The 17244-nt window shown below is 35.5% G+C and overlaps 1 protein-coding gene across 1 annotated transcript; it reads left to right on the top strand.

Annotated features, from left to right (window-relative positions):
- Window positions 1-401: 401 nt before the first annotated feature.
- On the top strand, window positions 402-4719 carry LOC128868043 (odorant receptor 74a-like). The gene is made up of 5 exons (XM_054109764.1): window positions 402-1016; window positions 1100-1643; window positions 3953-4054; window positions 4225-4407; window positions 4475-4719. Exons 1-5 carry the CDS (start codon window positions 652-654, stop codon window positions 4523-4525), a joined length of 1245 nt encoding a protein of 414 aa, XP_053965739.1. The 5' UTR covers window positions 402-651; the 3' UTR covers window positions 4526-4719.
- Window positions 4720-17244: the final 12525 nt, after the last annotated feature.

Raw genomic sequence — 17244 nt, 5'->3', positions numbered from 1 at the left:
GCGGCCGAAGTCTGCTGGAAAAGCGTAGCAGTGGATTAGCGTTAGGGAATAGGTAAGCTCAGAACTTAGTAAAAGCGGCTGTAGGGTAAGGCACCTCAGACGAGCAACGACGTATAGTAGATCTGCTTGTCGGTTGGTATTTTTCTTATCTTAATCGAACTCGTTGGCCGTAGCGGAATAATACTAAGTTTTCCGCTTTAGCTAGACCCACGAATATCTGTTACGCTTCATTGGGTAGATTATAGGCACTACGAGCCGACTGGGTTAAGAACGCATTTCGTGTAGCAAACTCAACATTTTATGATTTTATGTTATTTCTTATTTTGTCTGCACTTTTATATTCTTGTTAAGCAGGTCTTCAAACAAGTCTTCAAGCCCAAGTAGTTTGCAAGTGCGAGCGCATAAAACCCATGCATAGCTGACTTCAAGGCAAGAGAAGAACAAGTGTGGAAAAAACAATGGCTGGTAACCTTAAATAAATATTGCACGCGATCGGACCTGAAGTCTTTCCAAAAAGCATACAATTAAACTATCGAAGGTAAACATAGTCGAGCAACTAACGCAACCAAGTGATTTTTCAAATTAAAAAAGTAGCAGAAAAATCGCAAAGCTAGTTTCGAAGTCATCGAGAATCAATCCATCTCTGGCAATATGCGCTACTTGCCATCAACTTACTATAAGCCACTGCTCCCGGATGGTCGCGCTCCGCCCATGGATTGGCAACTATATGGCTTTCTAAGTGCAAATGGCTGGCCACTTGCTTCAAATGTTTCGAAAAAACGCCTTATAGCTGATGCAGTCAGTGTTATATGTCAATTTATATCCGAGTCCTCGGTGGGCTTTGGCGAAATGCGACTCATGTATGAGAGCATAGATGATATCAGTTTTGTTTGTACGATATTGGCGCCATTTCTGATACTCTTAGAAATGATGTTGCGCGCTTTCAACATTGTTTACAAACGCAATAGTTTCAGATCGCATCTGGATGAGTTCTACAAGAAGATCTACATCGAATGGTACTATTTAATGCGTGCATTCAACATATTTTTGGCAAACAACTCTTACAGCACTTATTTTCCTTCATTGCCTCTATTTTCAGTGACTGGAATCCCGAGCTCTTTGAGAAAATACGTCGGCAACAGCTGCCTACCAAGTACTCCACCTTCGGTTACATTATTACACTTGTCACTTACGTGTACGTACCGGTTAGTGGCTTAGTATTAGGCCAACGGTTGCTACCCTTTCCTGTCTCCTATAACTTTGATACCACCGCTAGCTTGCCCGGGTACCTTCTACTTCTTGCTATGGGCTTATGGACTGGTGTTGCTGTTGTGGGTCCCTTGGTCGCTGAACCCAATATTTTGGCCATGCAGATTTTACATTTGAATGCTCGCTACACTTTATTATTGCGAGATTTGAGCAACATTGCCAAGAATACTATTGAGATGCATACCAGGGGCAAAGGGGAGGATACGGTTTCAGTGACCAGCCGTTTTTGTTATGGGCTAAGCGATATCATACGAACCAATGTGAAGTTGAACGATTTCGCCAAGTCGTTGCAGGCGCAGTATTCTTTTCGGGTTTTTGTAATGATGGCCTTAAGCGCAACACTCCTGTGTGTGTTGGGGTTTTTGACAGCAACGGTAAGTGAGTAAGAATAAATATTTCGCGTATTTTAATCTTTACATGAGTACATTAGGGTGCAACACTATTCACGCGAAGAGTTTTTCCAACGATATGATAAATTTTTTTGTGTTTGTATTTTAAGGCTACTGCCAAAATATGTGAGAAAATATTAAAATCAAGTGAGCTGGGCCGATCTGGAAGTACCTCGAAAACTCGAGTTTTTTTTTACAAATATTTTTTTTCCTCCTTTCCTCACCTTAGAGAATAGGAAGGCGAGTTTAAGATAAAAGGATTTCAGTAAAAAACGTACATCAGCGGAATCAAATTAATAAGGTTTTTGATGCCATTATTGACTTGTTTGGAAGATAGGTTTAAAGAGAACTTGAAAAATTTACTCAAATCTTTAGCGATTTAGACTTTTAAGTTATTATTGCAAAGGTATTTTCTCAGCCTTTACGGATATTGGAAAATTAAGCCATTCGCATTTCAAATATGTTTTTCGCAAATATCGCTAATTCGATTCCGTTGATGGAATTTTTTTCTGCAGACATTTTAAGGTTTAAATCTTCTACTATCTGAGGTTATTTTTTGGAAGAAATGTTTTTAAGAACTAATTTTATTCATAAAACTTACAATAGAATTTTCTAATAGATAGAGCTCACATAAATCTTAATACTTTCAAAAATATTTTGAAAGTCTTAAAAAATAGTCCTAATATTTTTCTCAATATTTTGGTGAGAGTTTTAAAAAATAAGAAGCCTTGTGATTTGTAATCAATAGCAAAAGAGTACCGATTTTGTTTTGTCAAAGAGAGGGTTGCACCCTAATGTATGTATGTATATTCACCATATATGGGCAATAAGCAATTACATATGAAAAGATTCAAGTATTTCGGAGATGGTCTTAAATTTTTATAAGAAGTAAACTCAAACAAATAAATAATTAATAATTTTGAGATTAAATCAATTTTGCAAAATTTGGTATGGAATTTTTAAGTTGAAATATATCGGGTTGTTTTAAAAAAATTTGGTTGCTTTAAGATAAAATAAACTTAAAAAAAAATTGATTTGGAAAAAATTTTTATAAATTTGAAAAAAATACTAATTTTTTTAAGGTTTTTACAAAATGCTTGTTTTTTTTTTGGTTTTCAGGTTAAAACAAACCTTTAAAAAAATTTGTTGGTAAACATTTTTTACGATAAATAAACCTTCAAAATAATAGCCTGTAAAAAATTTGTATAAACATTGTTTTTGTTTCAATTTTTCAAAAATTTTACAAACAAATTTTTTAAATGTTTTGAAAATTTGAAACAAAAATAATGTTTACAAAATTTTTTTACAAATTAATTTTTTTGAAAGTTTATTTTATTCTAAAACAACAAAAATTGTTTACAAACTAAGTTTTGATTAAGTTTTTGCCAAATTCGTTTTTGTTGTTCATATTAAAATAACCCTTAAAAAAATTGTTTAGAAAAAATTTTAAATGTAAAAATTTTTTTTTTTTTATTTCATAAAAAAGTTTTTAATTTTGAGATTAAAATTTTTGTAAAATTTTATATGTAAACAAATTTTTTTTAAATTTTTGTAAAATCTTGTAAAAAAAATTTTAATTTTGAGATTAAAATTTTTGTAAAATTTTATAAAAAAGTTTTTTTTTTAAATTTTGTAAATTTTTTTTTTTTTCAAATTTGGCGAAACAACTAGTTTATTTGTGATTTGTGGTTTCACCAAAACTTCTTTGATTTTTGTTGTTTCTGGATGAAATAAACCTTAAAATTTGTTAGGATGAAAATAACCTAAACATTTTTGTTTTCAATTTTGGTGAAATTTGCTGTTTTTTTTTCAAATTGGTAAATTTTGGTTTTTTTTTTCCAATTTTGGTGAATTTGGTTTTTTGGTGATTATGAATAACACGCTCTCTCAGTATTCGTTCTTATTTTTTCCATTAATTGCTCAGTAATGCCTGGTAGTTTCAAGTTTGGTAGTCCATTAACTTTTTGAGTTATATTTCGTTTTTCAAAAATGGCAAAAAAAAATTTTAAAAAGTATATTTATTATAAAAAATAAATGCATGAAATATTAAAAAGAAACGAAAACACATGACTTCAAAGACTTTCATACCAAAATTTTCAATATTGAATAGATCACAAAATTACAATTTTTTTCCAAATTTTTTCAGTTAACTTCTAATTATACTCAAGCCCACAATTAAACTAATTTCCAAAAAAAAAAAAAATTAAGACCATCTCCGAAATACTAGAATCACTTGACATGGAATCGCTCGTACATTTTTTCCGGGTTGATCTTAGAGAGATCCTCTTTTTTAGCTCGGTTTGTCAACGGATAATATCAGATTCATCAGCTGGATAATCGGCAAAGTAGTGGAACTGCTTATTTTTGGACGCTTGGGCACAACACTGTCAACAACGGTAAGTACACACAACGATAACTTCGTACTTAGATAAGTGCTGAGCGGGTGCTATTTACATGCTCTCTGAGTGAGTAGAGATTGAAAGTTTCATACAAGCACCGTTTTCATTCAGACAAGCACCGTTCGTCGCTCTATTTCGATACCAAGATTGAAGTTTTTTCTATGTAGACAAATGCCTTGAGCACTTCATATTACTCCTGTGGATGGGAAGACATCATACTTCACTCTACTGATGCCGCAGAGAATGCAAAGATAGTGAAGCTTATGACATTGGCGATCCATTTGAATAGCACACCCTTTGAATTAAAAGGTCTCAATTTCTTCTCTGTGAATTATGAGTCGGTGGTGGCGGTAAGTTAAGATTTGATAAATTTCGACAATTTCATAGTAAGCTAATTTTGAATACAACTTTTTTCAGATTCTAAGAGGCGCTTTTTCATATTTTACTGTTATTTATGCATATAGATAAATTAAATGAAAAACAAATAAGGAGCTGAATGAAAGTAAACAGATTGCAGTGAAGAAACTAGCGAACAATTTTTGGAAGGCAAAATACAGACATTGAAGAGAAAAAAGCGGTTAAAGTTTTGAAACTTGTTATATTATTTATCAAACGAATAGTCACTAGACGTTATTAAAAGTAAGCACGAAAGTAGATTTAAGTTCTAGAGAGAGCACATTTTAGTTATATTTAATGAGTGGAAAGTTATAAAAAGAGCGCGAGTGAGTTTTTGCGGTCATTAGATTGGCGAGCGTAAGCAGCAAAAAGGTAAGAAGGCGTAAAAATCAAGAAGCCAATTAAAGAAAATAAAATTCTTGAACTGAGAGGAAGATAAAACGGATGCCGTGACACATAGTAAAGGGAGTAAGAAAAGCAATAGGATGGTATCGAATAAACGGATTGAATTTAAAGGAGTGAAAGTGAAGGAAGAAGAATATGAATGGAAATAAGGCGAATAAAGAGACTGAAAGGAGTGAAAGAGAGAGAGGATAAATATGAATATAAGAATGATTTTAGAAAAAAGGGTTGCAATTAGAGGAGTGAAAGAGACGGAAGAAGAATATAAGTAGCCATAAGATGAATAAAAGGATTCAGATTGAAGAAGTGAAAGAGAAAGAAGAAGTATATGAATAGTTTGATGAATAGGAACAGTTAAAAAAAAAACAGAATTGAAATTAGAGGAATGGAAGGTAAGGAAGAAGAATATAAGTAGCAATAAGTGGGGTAAAAATATTGAGATTAAAGGAAGTATTGAGAGGGTGGAAAAATATGAATGCAAGGATAATTTTAGAAAAAAGAATTGCAACGAATAAGAAGAATAATATGAGTATAAATAAATCGAATACAATGAGTGAAACTGGAGAAGCAACGAGAAAGGAGTGAAGTAAAAGCAAAGAAGTGAACAAAGAATATAAATATAGACGTAAAATCAAAGGAATTAAATGAAAGTTAATGCAATGAGCGAAAAGAGTTAAAGAATAAATGGTAAACAAGCGGTTTAAGTAAAACAAAACCAATGATAGTATTGTAGCTCTAAATTGGAGAGAGTTCAAAAAAGAAAAGTGAAGAGAGTTAAATAAGAGTAAAATACGCGTAGAGTTAAGAGAGAAATAAGGGTTAAGAAATTAAAATAATTGTGTAATAAACCAAGTGGGTTAAAAGAGTTAAATAAATATAGTAAAATGAAGTAGCGAAAATTAATGTAGTCAAATACAATAATAAAATTTAATTAACATGAGCAATATTTAAATCGTGAGTTAAAGGCAATGTTTTTAAAAAACTAACATCCAGAGAGTGGAGTCAGTGAGGCTAAATGAAAATACTGAAACTAAGTGATATAATACAAATAAAATAGAAGTACTAATAAAAGAAGTAGAGCGTAAACATAATAAAATGAAGCAGAATGATAATTTTAGGCTGACAAGAAGGGAAGAGGCGAAATTTTTGGAGTGCAGCAAATGAAATGCAATAAAAGGAATTTAAAAAACTAAGGGGAATAAATTTATTGATACAAAAAGTTTTTGAAAATAACGCTATACAGCAAAATGAACTTTTTTCCTGGGTATAGAACCAAACCAATGTTCTTCAAATCAATTTTCATTAAGTCAAAAATGAAAAAGTGGTGTCTCCGATTTTCAAAGTTAGTCTCCAAAATCGACTTAATTAAAAAATGGTTTAAAATTAATCCATGTAAACAAATAAACAAGCAAAGATATGATCGTGAGCGGTATTAAAAAAACATTTTTGAAATATAAGGTTTCTAAAACATACTTTTATATTTATTTACAGACATTGACTTGGACATTTTTTTACTAAATCCCATTTATGGGCCTCGAAAGTCCATACACCGATTTCAGAAACTAACTTCGAAAATCGAATAAAGTACTTTTCCACTTATAATTCAATCACCTAAAACAATTTTTTTTGGTTTATTACCCCGCCCTGTGATGTGCAGTGTAATTAAACATTTTTCTAGCAACAGAAGCAGAACACCCAACTCCTATGCAAAATCTGTCGCTGAGTCCGTAAATTTACAACTAATTTTCCTTTCAAAAAAAGTTGGTTGAAAAAATTTATATTATCTAGAAAATGCGTTAACCAATCAAAATAAATGCAATATGGAACTAAAAGTAATTAAATTCGCTATCCTTTGTGCATGCTTCACTGCATTTTTCATAAAAATACAGCGTTTTCAAGATATTTATAAACTAAAAAAAATAGTTTGTAAAAATATGAAAATTGTTGATTTAATTGTAAGAAATATATAGGAAAACGTTTTTCGAAGGCTTCTGTGACGTAGAAATGAAGAGTGATTATCCTTGGTGCCTAGTAAGAGTGGCAAGTTCTGATTAGTAAAAGAAAAGTAAAAGAAATAACCGATTTATATGGATTTTCGAACACTCAGTAATCGATTTTACATAGAAATCAGAGCTGGCTTAGTTCTTGGGTTTTCTGCTGGACTGTAAACTAATGTTATTGATGAGGCATTTGAAAATAGGAGAGAAGAAGAGAACGAATTTTATGAATTGAGAAAAAGCAGATAGTAGAGATAACTAAAAGTATTAATTGAGTCTCCTGGGAAGAGTAAACAGTTAGTAGAAAAGGAGGGACAATTTTCGAGTAATAAAGATAGTTGAAAATGATGACATCTTAAAGTGGTAGAAAAATTCGGGGGTAAAATTGAATTAGTGAGGTGAAAAATAAGTACATAGTAAAGAAGCGAAGATTGTAGAGTGAAATAAATTACATGAAATAAAAGAATATACAAGAACTTCGCATAGGGCGTCTAATAAAAGAAGAAAACAAAAATTTTAATTAAGGGTAGATAGATACCTGTAAAATTTCGAAAAAAATAATTTTTTTTTCATAAAATGTTAACATAATCCTTTAAGAATATGTCAAACAAAAATTTCGAACGTAAATTTAAGTATTTCTTATATTATAGATCGTCAACCGTGACGAATCCAATCTTTGCGTTCGAGCGCTGGGAGAGGAATTTTCATGTATTCAAACTTTAGACACGTTTTTCTCAAAACTATATTTTTATTGACCGATTTCCCTGAAATTTTGCACACATCTTTTTTATGATATTACTTTCTATGTGAATGTACAATTTCGAAAATTTTTCGAAAAAATATTTTTTTTTAAGCAAAAAATGCGGCGAATTTTCGCCACAAACATTAAATTTTTTTTTAAGCAATTCTGCGAATTTTTTTTCCCATTTGTTTTTAATTCACATAGAAATTATGACATTAATAATCGAAACAATTTTTGGGTTTCTTGTATTCAGCTCACTGACGCCGATGCTGAAATGCCCGCCGATTGAGAAGCCCCGCTGCGACCTTCCTGGAAGAATTGAGTGTACATCCGCCATTTTAAATGATTAAAATAAAAAAAAAAAATGTTTTATATTGTTTTAATGTATGAATAAACTGTATGCCAATTTTGAAAAAAATATATTGACTTCTTCATTTTAAATAATTTTAATGAAAATCAGGGAAAATATGGTCGTTTACAGGTATCTGCCCCCTTAAGAATTATTGCGGAGTAAACGAAAAAAATATTTGCTATTTGAGGGAGTAAATAAAAGAACTAGTATTAATTTTAATTAGTTAAATAAAGTTGATAAAGAGTTAGCAGTACAGGAGCGATATTTTTGGGTGAAATTAAAATAGTTGAAAATAATATTGGAGGTTGAATTAGTTTTAAAGGTGACACACAGATGGCGCTATTTATCACTTTATCGCGTTGGCAATACTGAATATATATTCATGACAAAGCCTCATCCCTAGGCTTTGTTTATCAGTATCTGTCATTTCGCTGAAGTATAAACAACGCAGTGTTTTCGTGCTCCGAGTATGTCAACTTTCGTGCCGTCGAAACGCAATTTGCGGGAAGCTTTGCTTTTCTGCTTCAATTTGAAAAAAAATACAGCCCAAGCCCGTGAATTGCTGCAGGAGGCCTACCCAGATCATACTCCGTCGATTTCAACATGTGAGTACTGGTTTCGACGATTCAAAAGTGGTGATTTTCACACCGAAGACAAGGAGCGTCTTGGCCAGCCCAAAAAGTTCGAGGACGCGGAATTGGGGGAATTGGTAAACGAGGACTCGTGCCAAACCCAAGAGGAGCTTGCTGAATCATTGGGCGTTGATAAATCAACCGTTTGCAAGCGTCTAAAAGCGATGGGAATGATCCAAAAGCAAGTACATTGGGTCCCGTACGATTTGAAGCTGCGCGACGTCGAACGGCGATTGCTGATCGAGCGACAAAATCGGAAGGGTTTTTTGCATCGGGTGGTGATTGGCGACGAAAAATGGATCCACTACGATAACCCAAAACGCAAAAAATCATGGGGTTTGCCCGGCCACGCATCAACGTCGACGGCCAAGTAGAATATTCACGGTAAGAAAATCATGCTCTGCATTTGGTGGGATCAGGTCGGCGTCGTATATTTTGAGCTGCTCCAACCGGGCGAAACAATCACGGGGGATCGTTACCGACTGCAATTGATGCGTTTAAGCCGGGCATTGAAAGAAAAACGCCCGGAAACGGTAAAAAGTCACGACAAGGTTATTTTGCAACATGACAACGCTCGGCCGCATGTTGCTCAACCTGTCAAAAAATACCTTGGAACGCTTGGCTGGGAAGTGTTACCCCACCCGCCGTATAGTCCAGACATAGCTCCCTCCGATTATCATTTGTTCCGGCATATGAGTCTCGATTTGGCGGACCAGCGGTTCTCCTCGTACGAGGCTACCAAAATATGGGTTGAGTCATGGATAGCCAAGCAGCGGCCAGAATTTTGGAGAAACGGCATCCGGAAATTGCCCGAAAGATGGGTGAAAGTTGTAGCTAGCGATGGCCAATACTTCGAATGAAATATTTTGTACCGTTTTTTCACAATAAAGCCCCAAATCTTCCAAAAAAACCTTTAAAACTAATTCAACTAAATTACTAAAATTAAGAGAATAAAATGAGATAAAAAGAGTTGCAAAAGGGTAAGTCGCCCATGAAAAAAACTACGTGATTTAGACCAAAGAAGTGAAATGGCTAAAGAGGTAAATTGTGAAAAATTAAATTAATTAAATAACTGAAAGTGTAAAACAATTTCAAAACTCACATTCATTCAAAACGAAGTGAAAGCGTATTTAAAATACAGGGGTTGGGTATATATTAAAGGAAAACTGGTTTGAGGGTAGAATCAGTCCGCAGAGAGAGAGAGAGAGAGTGACTTAGAAAACCGTTAAATTTAGAGAGCGCAAACATTTGATTTTGGTTTCTTAATCACTCCACTTGGAAGCATAAGCTTTACTGGTAACAAGATTTCGCCGCCTGTTAATATACGATTTGTTGCTCTTATTTTTGTGCTATCTCACGTGGAATTGGCTGCAGCTAACTCACGCAAGGTTGATGATTCTAGTCGACCTTGCCCTCTACTTCTTCAGATGGAGTGGTCCTTCCATTGCCATTTTCTCTATTTTATCTGCCGTGGATGGACTCTTCATCAGTAACATTCCACAGAGCGGCAATCAGTAATGCCTTTTGGCTACGATATTCTGTAAATGATGTCATTTGTTTATGCAGTGGCTTGCAGCCTTTGTGTGAAGTTATTCGAGACCAGCCGTATTTCACTTCACTTACACTTTACAGATATGTCGACTTTATAGAAGAGTTGAATGTTCGAAACTTCGTTTGCCTGTCGATGTGTGAGCTCGTCCAAACTGAGTAAAGTCAACCGAATGCCATCCTTGGTTTACTCTGTCTGCAGTAAACATCTTCTTCGGCACCGCCGACTGTTGTTATTGTACAGCCAAGGTAACAGAAACTGTAGACGAATTCCACCTTTGGCCAATTATCGGTACATGGCATGAGCTGGTTTGATTGACTCTCATAGCCTTGGTCTTGGCAATGTTGACTTCCAGTCGCGACGACCAGTTCGCTAAAGAATTAGGCTGGCAAAAAATGGATGATGTGAGGTGGTTTAAGAATTTTTATGCATTATTAGTAATTCGACTGAGATGCATTTAACATCATCAGCAAAAGTTGTATTTATTGTTATTTTAATATATGTATTACATTTTCCGTTTTGTAAGTATTTTAACTTTAAAAATTCATTTTTAAAGAATAATTTTATGAGAAAAATTTTCTAGGTTCAGGTGGAAAAAGTAAGTAAAGACATAACTAAAAAAATTTGCAAGCCCAAAATTTATTAAAAACGCAACAAAAAGGAAGGAAGTGAATTATGAGAATTTTTGTATTGCACATAAGCGATTTTGTATAGAATTTTCTATTACTTACATGAGTTTAGGTGAGTAAAAAAAAAACAAAAAAAAAAAAATTCCGCACCAAGAAGTTGTTCGTTCTGCTCTCCATAACCTCTTAATATGCTTTATTTTGTTCAACCGCCTCCACCGCCACTAACTCACTCACGTACAGCAAACAAATAAAAAACAATTATGATGTACAGGCAAGCACTTTCGTGTGGAACAACATAATCAATATCAGCAATGAATGAGGCAGTCAAGAAAACTTGCAAAGTTACCAAACGGGCAAAGAAAGAAAGCAGCAAGCGGTTGTGGCGGCTGTGTGGTTGTTGTTGTTGCGATTATTGTAGCGAGTTAATAACATCAATATTACGTGCACACACACCTATATATATAACACATTCACACATACATATACAGAACATAAGAAGGATGAGCATCTAAGTATGTGCGCTTTTGTGGGTGTATGCGCGCGTGCAGTAGATGTGAAACCACAAAAAACACGCCACGCAGTTGTGAAAACATGCACGCGTGCGAGAGTGTTTATTGAGTTGCACACGTACACCAGTGTGTGGCCAGAGTGGTAGCAGGTGTGTATGTATGCGAGCCGAACACCCAGCATTCCACTCCACTTCACTCATTCATGCGCTCACCACACAGTGTTAAGATTTTCGGATCAGCTATGCCATAATTTATATTTATTTACAAACTTGTATTGTATCAGAGGCGTTTGTACGAGTGTATGCCCGTGTGTAGTTGTGAGGCATGGAGGTTTGCCAAGAAATTGTTGCGTCTGTGTGAAAAATAAAACTGAACGCAACTAACTTTGCGGTCTACTTAAGTTCATTTAACATTTTACAAAATCAGGCAACTTCTGACGTTTATCGGTTTCCTTCCCACTCAGCTTAGTTGTGTGTCAAAGCCACTCCGGTAGTGGCTCTTGTTATACACTTAACTACTCACACAACAACACTTTATAGGTATATCCGGCCTTGCCCATTCGTGCGGTCAGCGCAGTGTTACCGTGTGGCAACAGAATCCAGTACTTTTAGTATGCTGAATCTAGAATCTCTAAAATCTATGTTAGATTATGTCTGATAGCTGCCCCCAAATGTAAGTGGGCTCACTTGGTCTTGAATACTGAATTCGTTTAGGGCAGTGCCATTGAAGGCAAGGAGGAGAAACAGTAAACGGGGCTAGGTAATAACGAAAAGGACAGCGAATGATGACTAGTGGTGTCTTTGGTAATTGCCAATGATGAAATTCAGGAGCCGGTTAATATCCAGGCCTTTCAAAAGGCATACCTAAATAGTGAAAGTCAAGGTGTCTGAATCTTGGTAATGGTTATGGATGTACGGGTTAGGCTAAAGCCTTTATCCACTCCGACCAGATTGATCTATTCTGTGTCCCTAATTACTTAGTTATAATTATTGACTATACCGAGGAATCGAACCAGCTCCTTAGGAGGGAGAAATTGCAGGTCATCCTCCTCTAGTAGGTACGAGCCCAGGATTCTGTGTCTCCTGTGGCCTAATGCCTCACAGTTGGGGATTAAGTGTTCCATAGACTCCTCTTCCTCACAGCAGAACCTGTATAATCTTGTATAAGAGAACCATATTGTGTTAAAGTGTTTATTACAGGCAAAGTGACTTATAAGTGCTCCACAGAGTAATCTTAGGGAATTTTTCTCTAGGGTTAGCAGATTTTGCTGTCTCTGAATCTTAGTCTCATACGATTCTGAGATGTTTCCACCTCATTCTTTGGACAGCTGTAACAAAAGAGACTCGAAGTGCTGTTAAGCCTCACCGCTTGGGTGCCTATCGAACATTGCCCGCTTACTATACCTACACCAGAAGAGAGTAGAAATTTTGTTAGCCTTAGGAGGTACTATCTCTAGTATCAAAACATTGGTTTTTTTATTTTAAGAGCATAAAATATTATTCATGCAACTTTTGGAAATGCTGAAGAATTGATCAACACCAAAAACACTGAGCTACAACTGCAGATGATGAAAAAGCAGAATACTATATTTTAATATGCAACAGCCTGGGATGATAAAAGTGCAGAACTTCCATCCCAACCAGCTGCGAAGAAAGCTCGAATACAATGTAAAATCCTGTAACCATCTAATAAGTGAAAATATTGTATCAAAAGTAGTGCTAGTTTAGCTTCTCTAGAGACTTTTGAATTAGTGGCATTAAGACTGAAAAGACCCCTAGTATAATTTTCCGGGGAATAATTTTCTAGGACATTTTAACCCTCTAACGAGTTTCCAAATTTTATTTTTTAGGGGTCTCTTGAAGTAAGGGTCAAAATGACCCGATTAGGTGGGAGCAAATGGGTTAGAATGTTCTACGAAAATGTTCAACGTAGAATTTTACTAAACATAACTTAATCTCTAATTTTTCTGAGGCCTACATTGTAATAATTTTTTCAATTTTTGAAAACAACTGAGACCGTGACATGAAAAATTATTAGTATGCCATAAAAAAATCGGGTCAACTTTTGCAAATCCATTTAGAGTCTTACTACTCGATAGGAATACTTTCAGCAAATGCTAGCAATCTGCGGACTGGTTTGAGTTGCCCTAAAATTGTCGCACATATAAATTAATCCAGTTTTTTCGAAAACGGCAAACGTGCTTCTCTCTCTCAAACCTCAAGAGACCGTAGTTCTCTTTCTTTTTGTGATGGGGGAAACAGCACGTAGATTTGTGGTATTCGATTCATCCATCCACGTATGAATTGCAGTAGCTTGCTAGTTTTTAAAGTACTCAGACACATGGCTAGTCAGCTTATTTATATTTTCTAAAAACCACAACCCTGAAGCCCATAAAAAGTGTTTCGTTACCTCATCGTGAATGTTGTGGCTTGAACAATGAAGTTGTTTATAATGTTTAATTAGGGTATTTAAATCAAGGATTCAGCAATTCAAAGAAGTACCTGCAGTATTTTTTATTCAATGTGTGCAGATGTCTTGAAAGATCTTTTGAGTTTTAGGAAACTAACTATCTCTCATTACCTCTCAAACTTTACTAAGCCAAAGATGTCTGCTCTTCATGATGGTAATTTTGAAAGCCTATGGGGATGTGCTATAACAGACTGAGAGACTGTAGACCAAAGAAAACTTGGCCGAAGACCAGTCTGACCAAAATGTTAGATGTTTGATTTTCAGATAGTTCGTTTTTGGTTTATTTTTAAAAGGTCTTCCTTCTATTTACTTATAGTTACATAATGCAAAGCTTAGCTTAGTGTGGGCTGAGCTATCTTCAAAGAAACCTAAACTCTTCTCTGGCAATTCAGCTGCGGTAATTTTGATCTTTCCGACTCACAGCGATCTGGAAGACCAACAACTTTAGACAATGACGTATTAGAGGTGGAAGCAAATCCATGTTAAACAATCGAGGAACTGTCAAATAATCTTAACCAATTTTGGTCAATCAATGATCGATCATCTAAGAACATTTGCAACAAATTGATAAAACAAACAGAACACAGCAGACGTTTGTATTCCGCATAATCTTTCTGAAGAAAACAGAGCTAACCGGCCCACGGCATGCAACTTATTGCTTCAACGGTGCAATACAGAAACATTTTTTGATTGCTTGATCCCTGCAGATGAAAAATGGGTCCTGTATGATAATCCAAAATGCAAAAGGCAGTGATATGCCGAATAAACAGCCACGAAGCCAGGCTTGCACCGTTTTTGTGTGGTAAGGGGTGTTTGCCTATTTTCAAGTGCTTAAACCTGCAAAAAATGTTAATGCAGACCTTTATTGTGCACGATAATGCAACATCTCACTGCGCAAGAAAAACGGTGGAAAATTAATAAAGTTACTAACTCACCCGCCATACTGACCCGATATGGCGCTATCGGCTTTACATTTATTCTGTTCACTACAACTCTTAACAAACAAAAAATTGAAAAATATGAAAAATGCCATCTCCAGATATTTTACTCAAAACCCTATTAATTTTAACGGGCTTATTGTTAAGAAAAATGATATAAACATCTATACAGATGGCTCAAAACTAAACAACAAAGTAGATGGAGGGGTTTACTTCAATAAACTCGGAGTATGCCAATCATTTCGCCTACCTGATCATTGCAGTGTATTTCAGGCAGAAGTCACTGCCATGAAAAAGGGACTTACGGTAATAAAAACGAGAGTATTATCCACAAATGAAGTCTTCATTTACTCGGACAGTCAAGCGGCAATAAAAGCGCTTGAATCTAAAACACACTCGTCAAAAACAGTTTTAGAATGTTTTAAACTTCTAAATGACGTATCTAAGTCCTACAAAGTGCACCTTATCTGGGTCCCAGAAATATAGCAAGAAACTGCAAGGCGGACGAACTTGCTCGAACCGGTACAACGCTCGATCTCAAACCGGATAAGGCGCTGATACCCATGCCCATAACCACTTGTAAATTACTTATAGACAGGGAAACCATCAAAACGGTAAATACAAGCTGGCAAAACATCACAACATGCGAACTAAGCAGACAGACATGGCCGAACTGGAACAGCGGTCGATCGAAGATCTTGCTAAGATTTAACAGAGAAGCTATAAGAAAAATGATAGGGGTATTAACTGGTCATTGTTTAATACGCAGCCACGCTAGAAGGTTAGGACTCCCGTACTTCGATTTCTGTAGAAGATGTCTTAATACAGAAGAACAGGAAACAGTCAGACACCTTTTATGTGAGTGTGAAAGCTTAGCTATGAGAAGGCTGCGCACTCTTGATACGGCATTTTTAACCGATGTAGCGGACATAGCCGGACGGCCGCCGTAGCCGAATGGGTTGGTGCGTGATTACCATTCGGAATTCACAGAGAGGTCGTTGGTTCGAATCTCGGTGAAAGCAAAATTAATAAAAACATTTTTCTAATAGCGGTCGCCCCTCGGCAGGCAATGGCAAACCTCCGAGTGTATTTCTGCCATGAAAAAGCTCCTCATAAAAAACCATTTGCCGTTCGGAGTCGGCTTGAAACTGTAGGTCCCTCCATTTGTGGAATAACATCAAGACGCACACCACAAATAGGAGGAGGAGCTCGGCCAAACACCTAACAGAAGTGTACGCGCCAATTATTTATTTTTTTTTAGCGGACATAGCCCATCTAAAACTAATGAACCTCTGCTCGTTTACTCAAGTTACCGGATGGTTTGAAAAGGAACTCGTAGGATAAGGATAAGCTCCAGTGGTATCACAATGGATCTGCGAAGGCCAGTATAAATCTTTAGCACGAAAGCAATACTTAGCCAACCTGGTGATAAAGCTTCAGCCTTGGGCTCAAACTTCAGGTTAGTAGAAATGTAATCAGACTGAACACAAATTTAGCTCGGAGAGGCCTTAGATTTATTTTCTTTTATTATTTATTCTCATTTTTATATTTGGTTTGGAATACAAATTCTTCCAGGCTAAGAGCCACTCTCTCATCTTATCAATAGAGTAAGTTTTACTTCCGAGATGATAAATTGTTACTCACTTTAAAATACCCTTTGACACTTTTTGTTTTTTTCAGCAACCCGTCAAATAACAATTTGCCAATTACGAAACTATAGCAACGCACGATTTGCCATACATTTCGGACTCAAACTGACCTACATAATTCGGAAGGAAATATCGCGAGTTTAATAGAGAGGCAGTGCCTGAGAGAACGAAAGTGCGTTTGCCGTCGCTATAAGGTGCCCTGTTGAGTTAGAGGTTTGTTGAGAAAGCGACAGTAAGTAAGACAAGATTAGGCCGATAGCCTCTGATACTAGCTGCCTTACTACTGTAATGGAATTAAAAAAAATAAGACTAAATATTAAAAAAATTACATTAATTGAGTACTTAAAACTTTCATGTTAATATTTAAAAAAATTATATTTTTTAAAGTTTTTTAATATAATAATTAATTTTTGTAAAAAATATTAAAGTAAAAAATTGAAGAAAAAATTAAAATAATTAATTTTTCGAATTTAAAACTAATTTGGACACATTAAAGCCTAAAAGGCTAGTGAGAAGGAGTGACGCACCTGAAGTCAGGACCCACGGCTCTCTTAATAGATGGATCTATGCTAAATATGGAGACAGATTGTCGTACTTATTTAAATGAAAAAAATTCTATGGCCACACTGTTCTAAATACTAAATACTTTCCATGCTCATGCTGCCCTTTTCTCGTACGCTTGGCTCTCAATCACCTGCTAAGTTGTTGCTCAAAGGTTAGGCAATTGATTGATGCGCGCGGGTGCTAGTGAGTAGGCAAGGCCGAGCGTGAACGGGAAAGATGTGTTCGAACGGCAAATTGTGGGGGTGAGTAAATGTGAGCTTGGCAGAGTGGGAAAAAGAGTTTCGTGGGGTTCATAAAGTGTTGCGTTTACTTTTATTTTTTCTTTCTCTACATTCACACACACAAAGCTCTAATCGAAA

The sequence above is a fragment of the Anastrepha ludens genome, chromosome 6, assembly GCF_028408465.1.
Source record: "Anastrepha ludens isolate Willacy chromosome 6, idAnaLude1.1, whole genome shotgun sequence".
Taxonomy (NCBI): Eukaryota; Metazoa; Arthropoda; class Insecta; order Diptera; family Tephritidae; genus Anastrepha; species Anastrepha ludens.
This window is presented reverse-complemented; position numbering and strand designations above follow the sequence as displayed.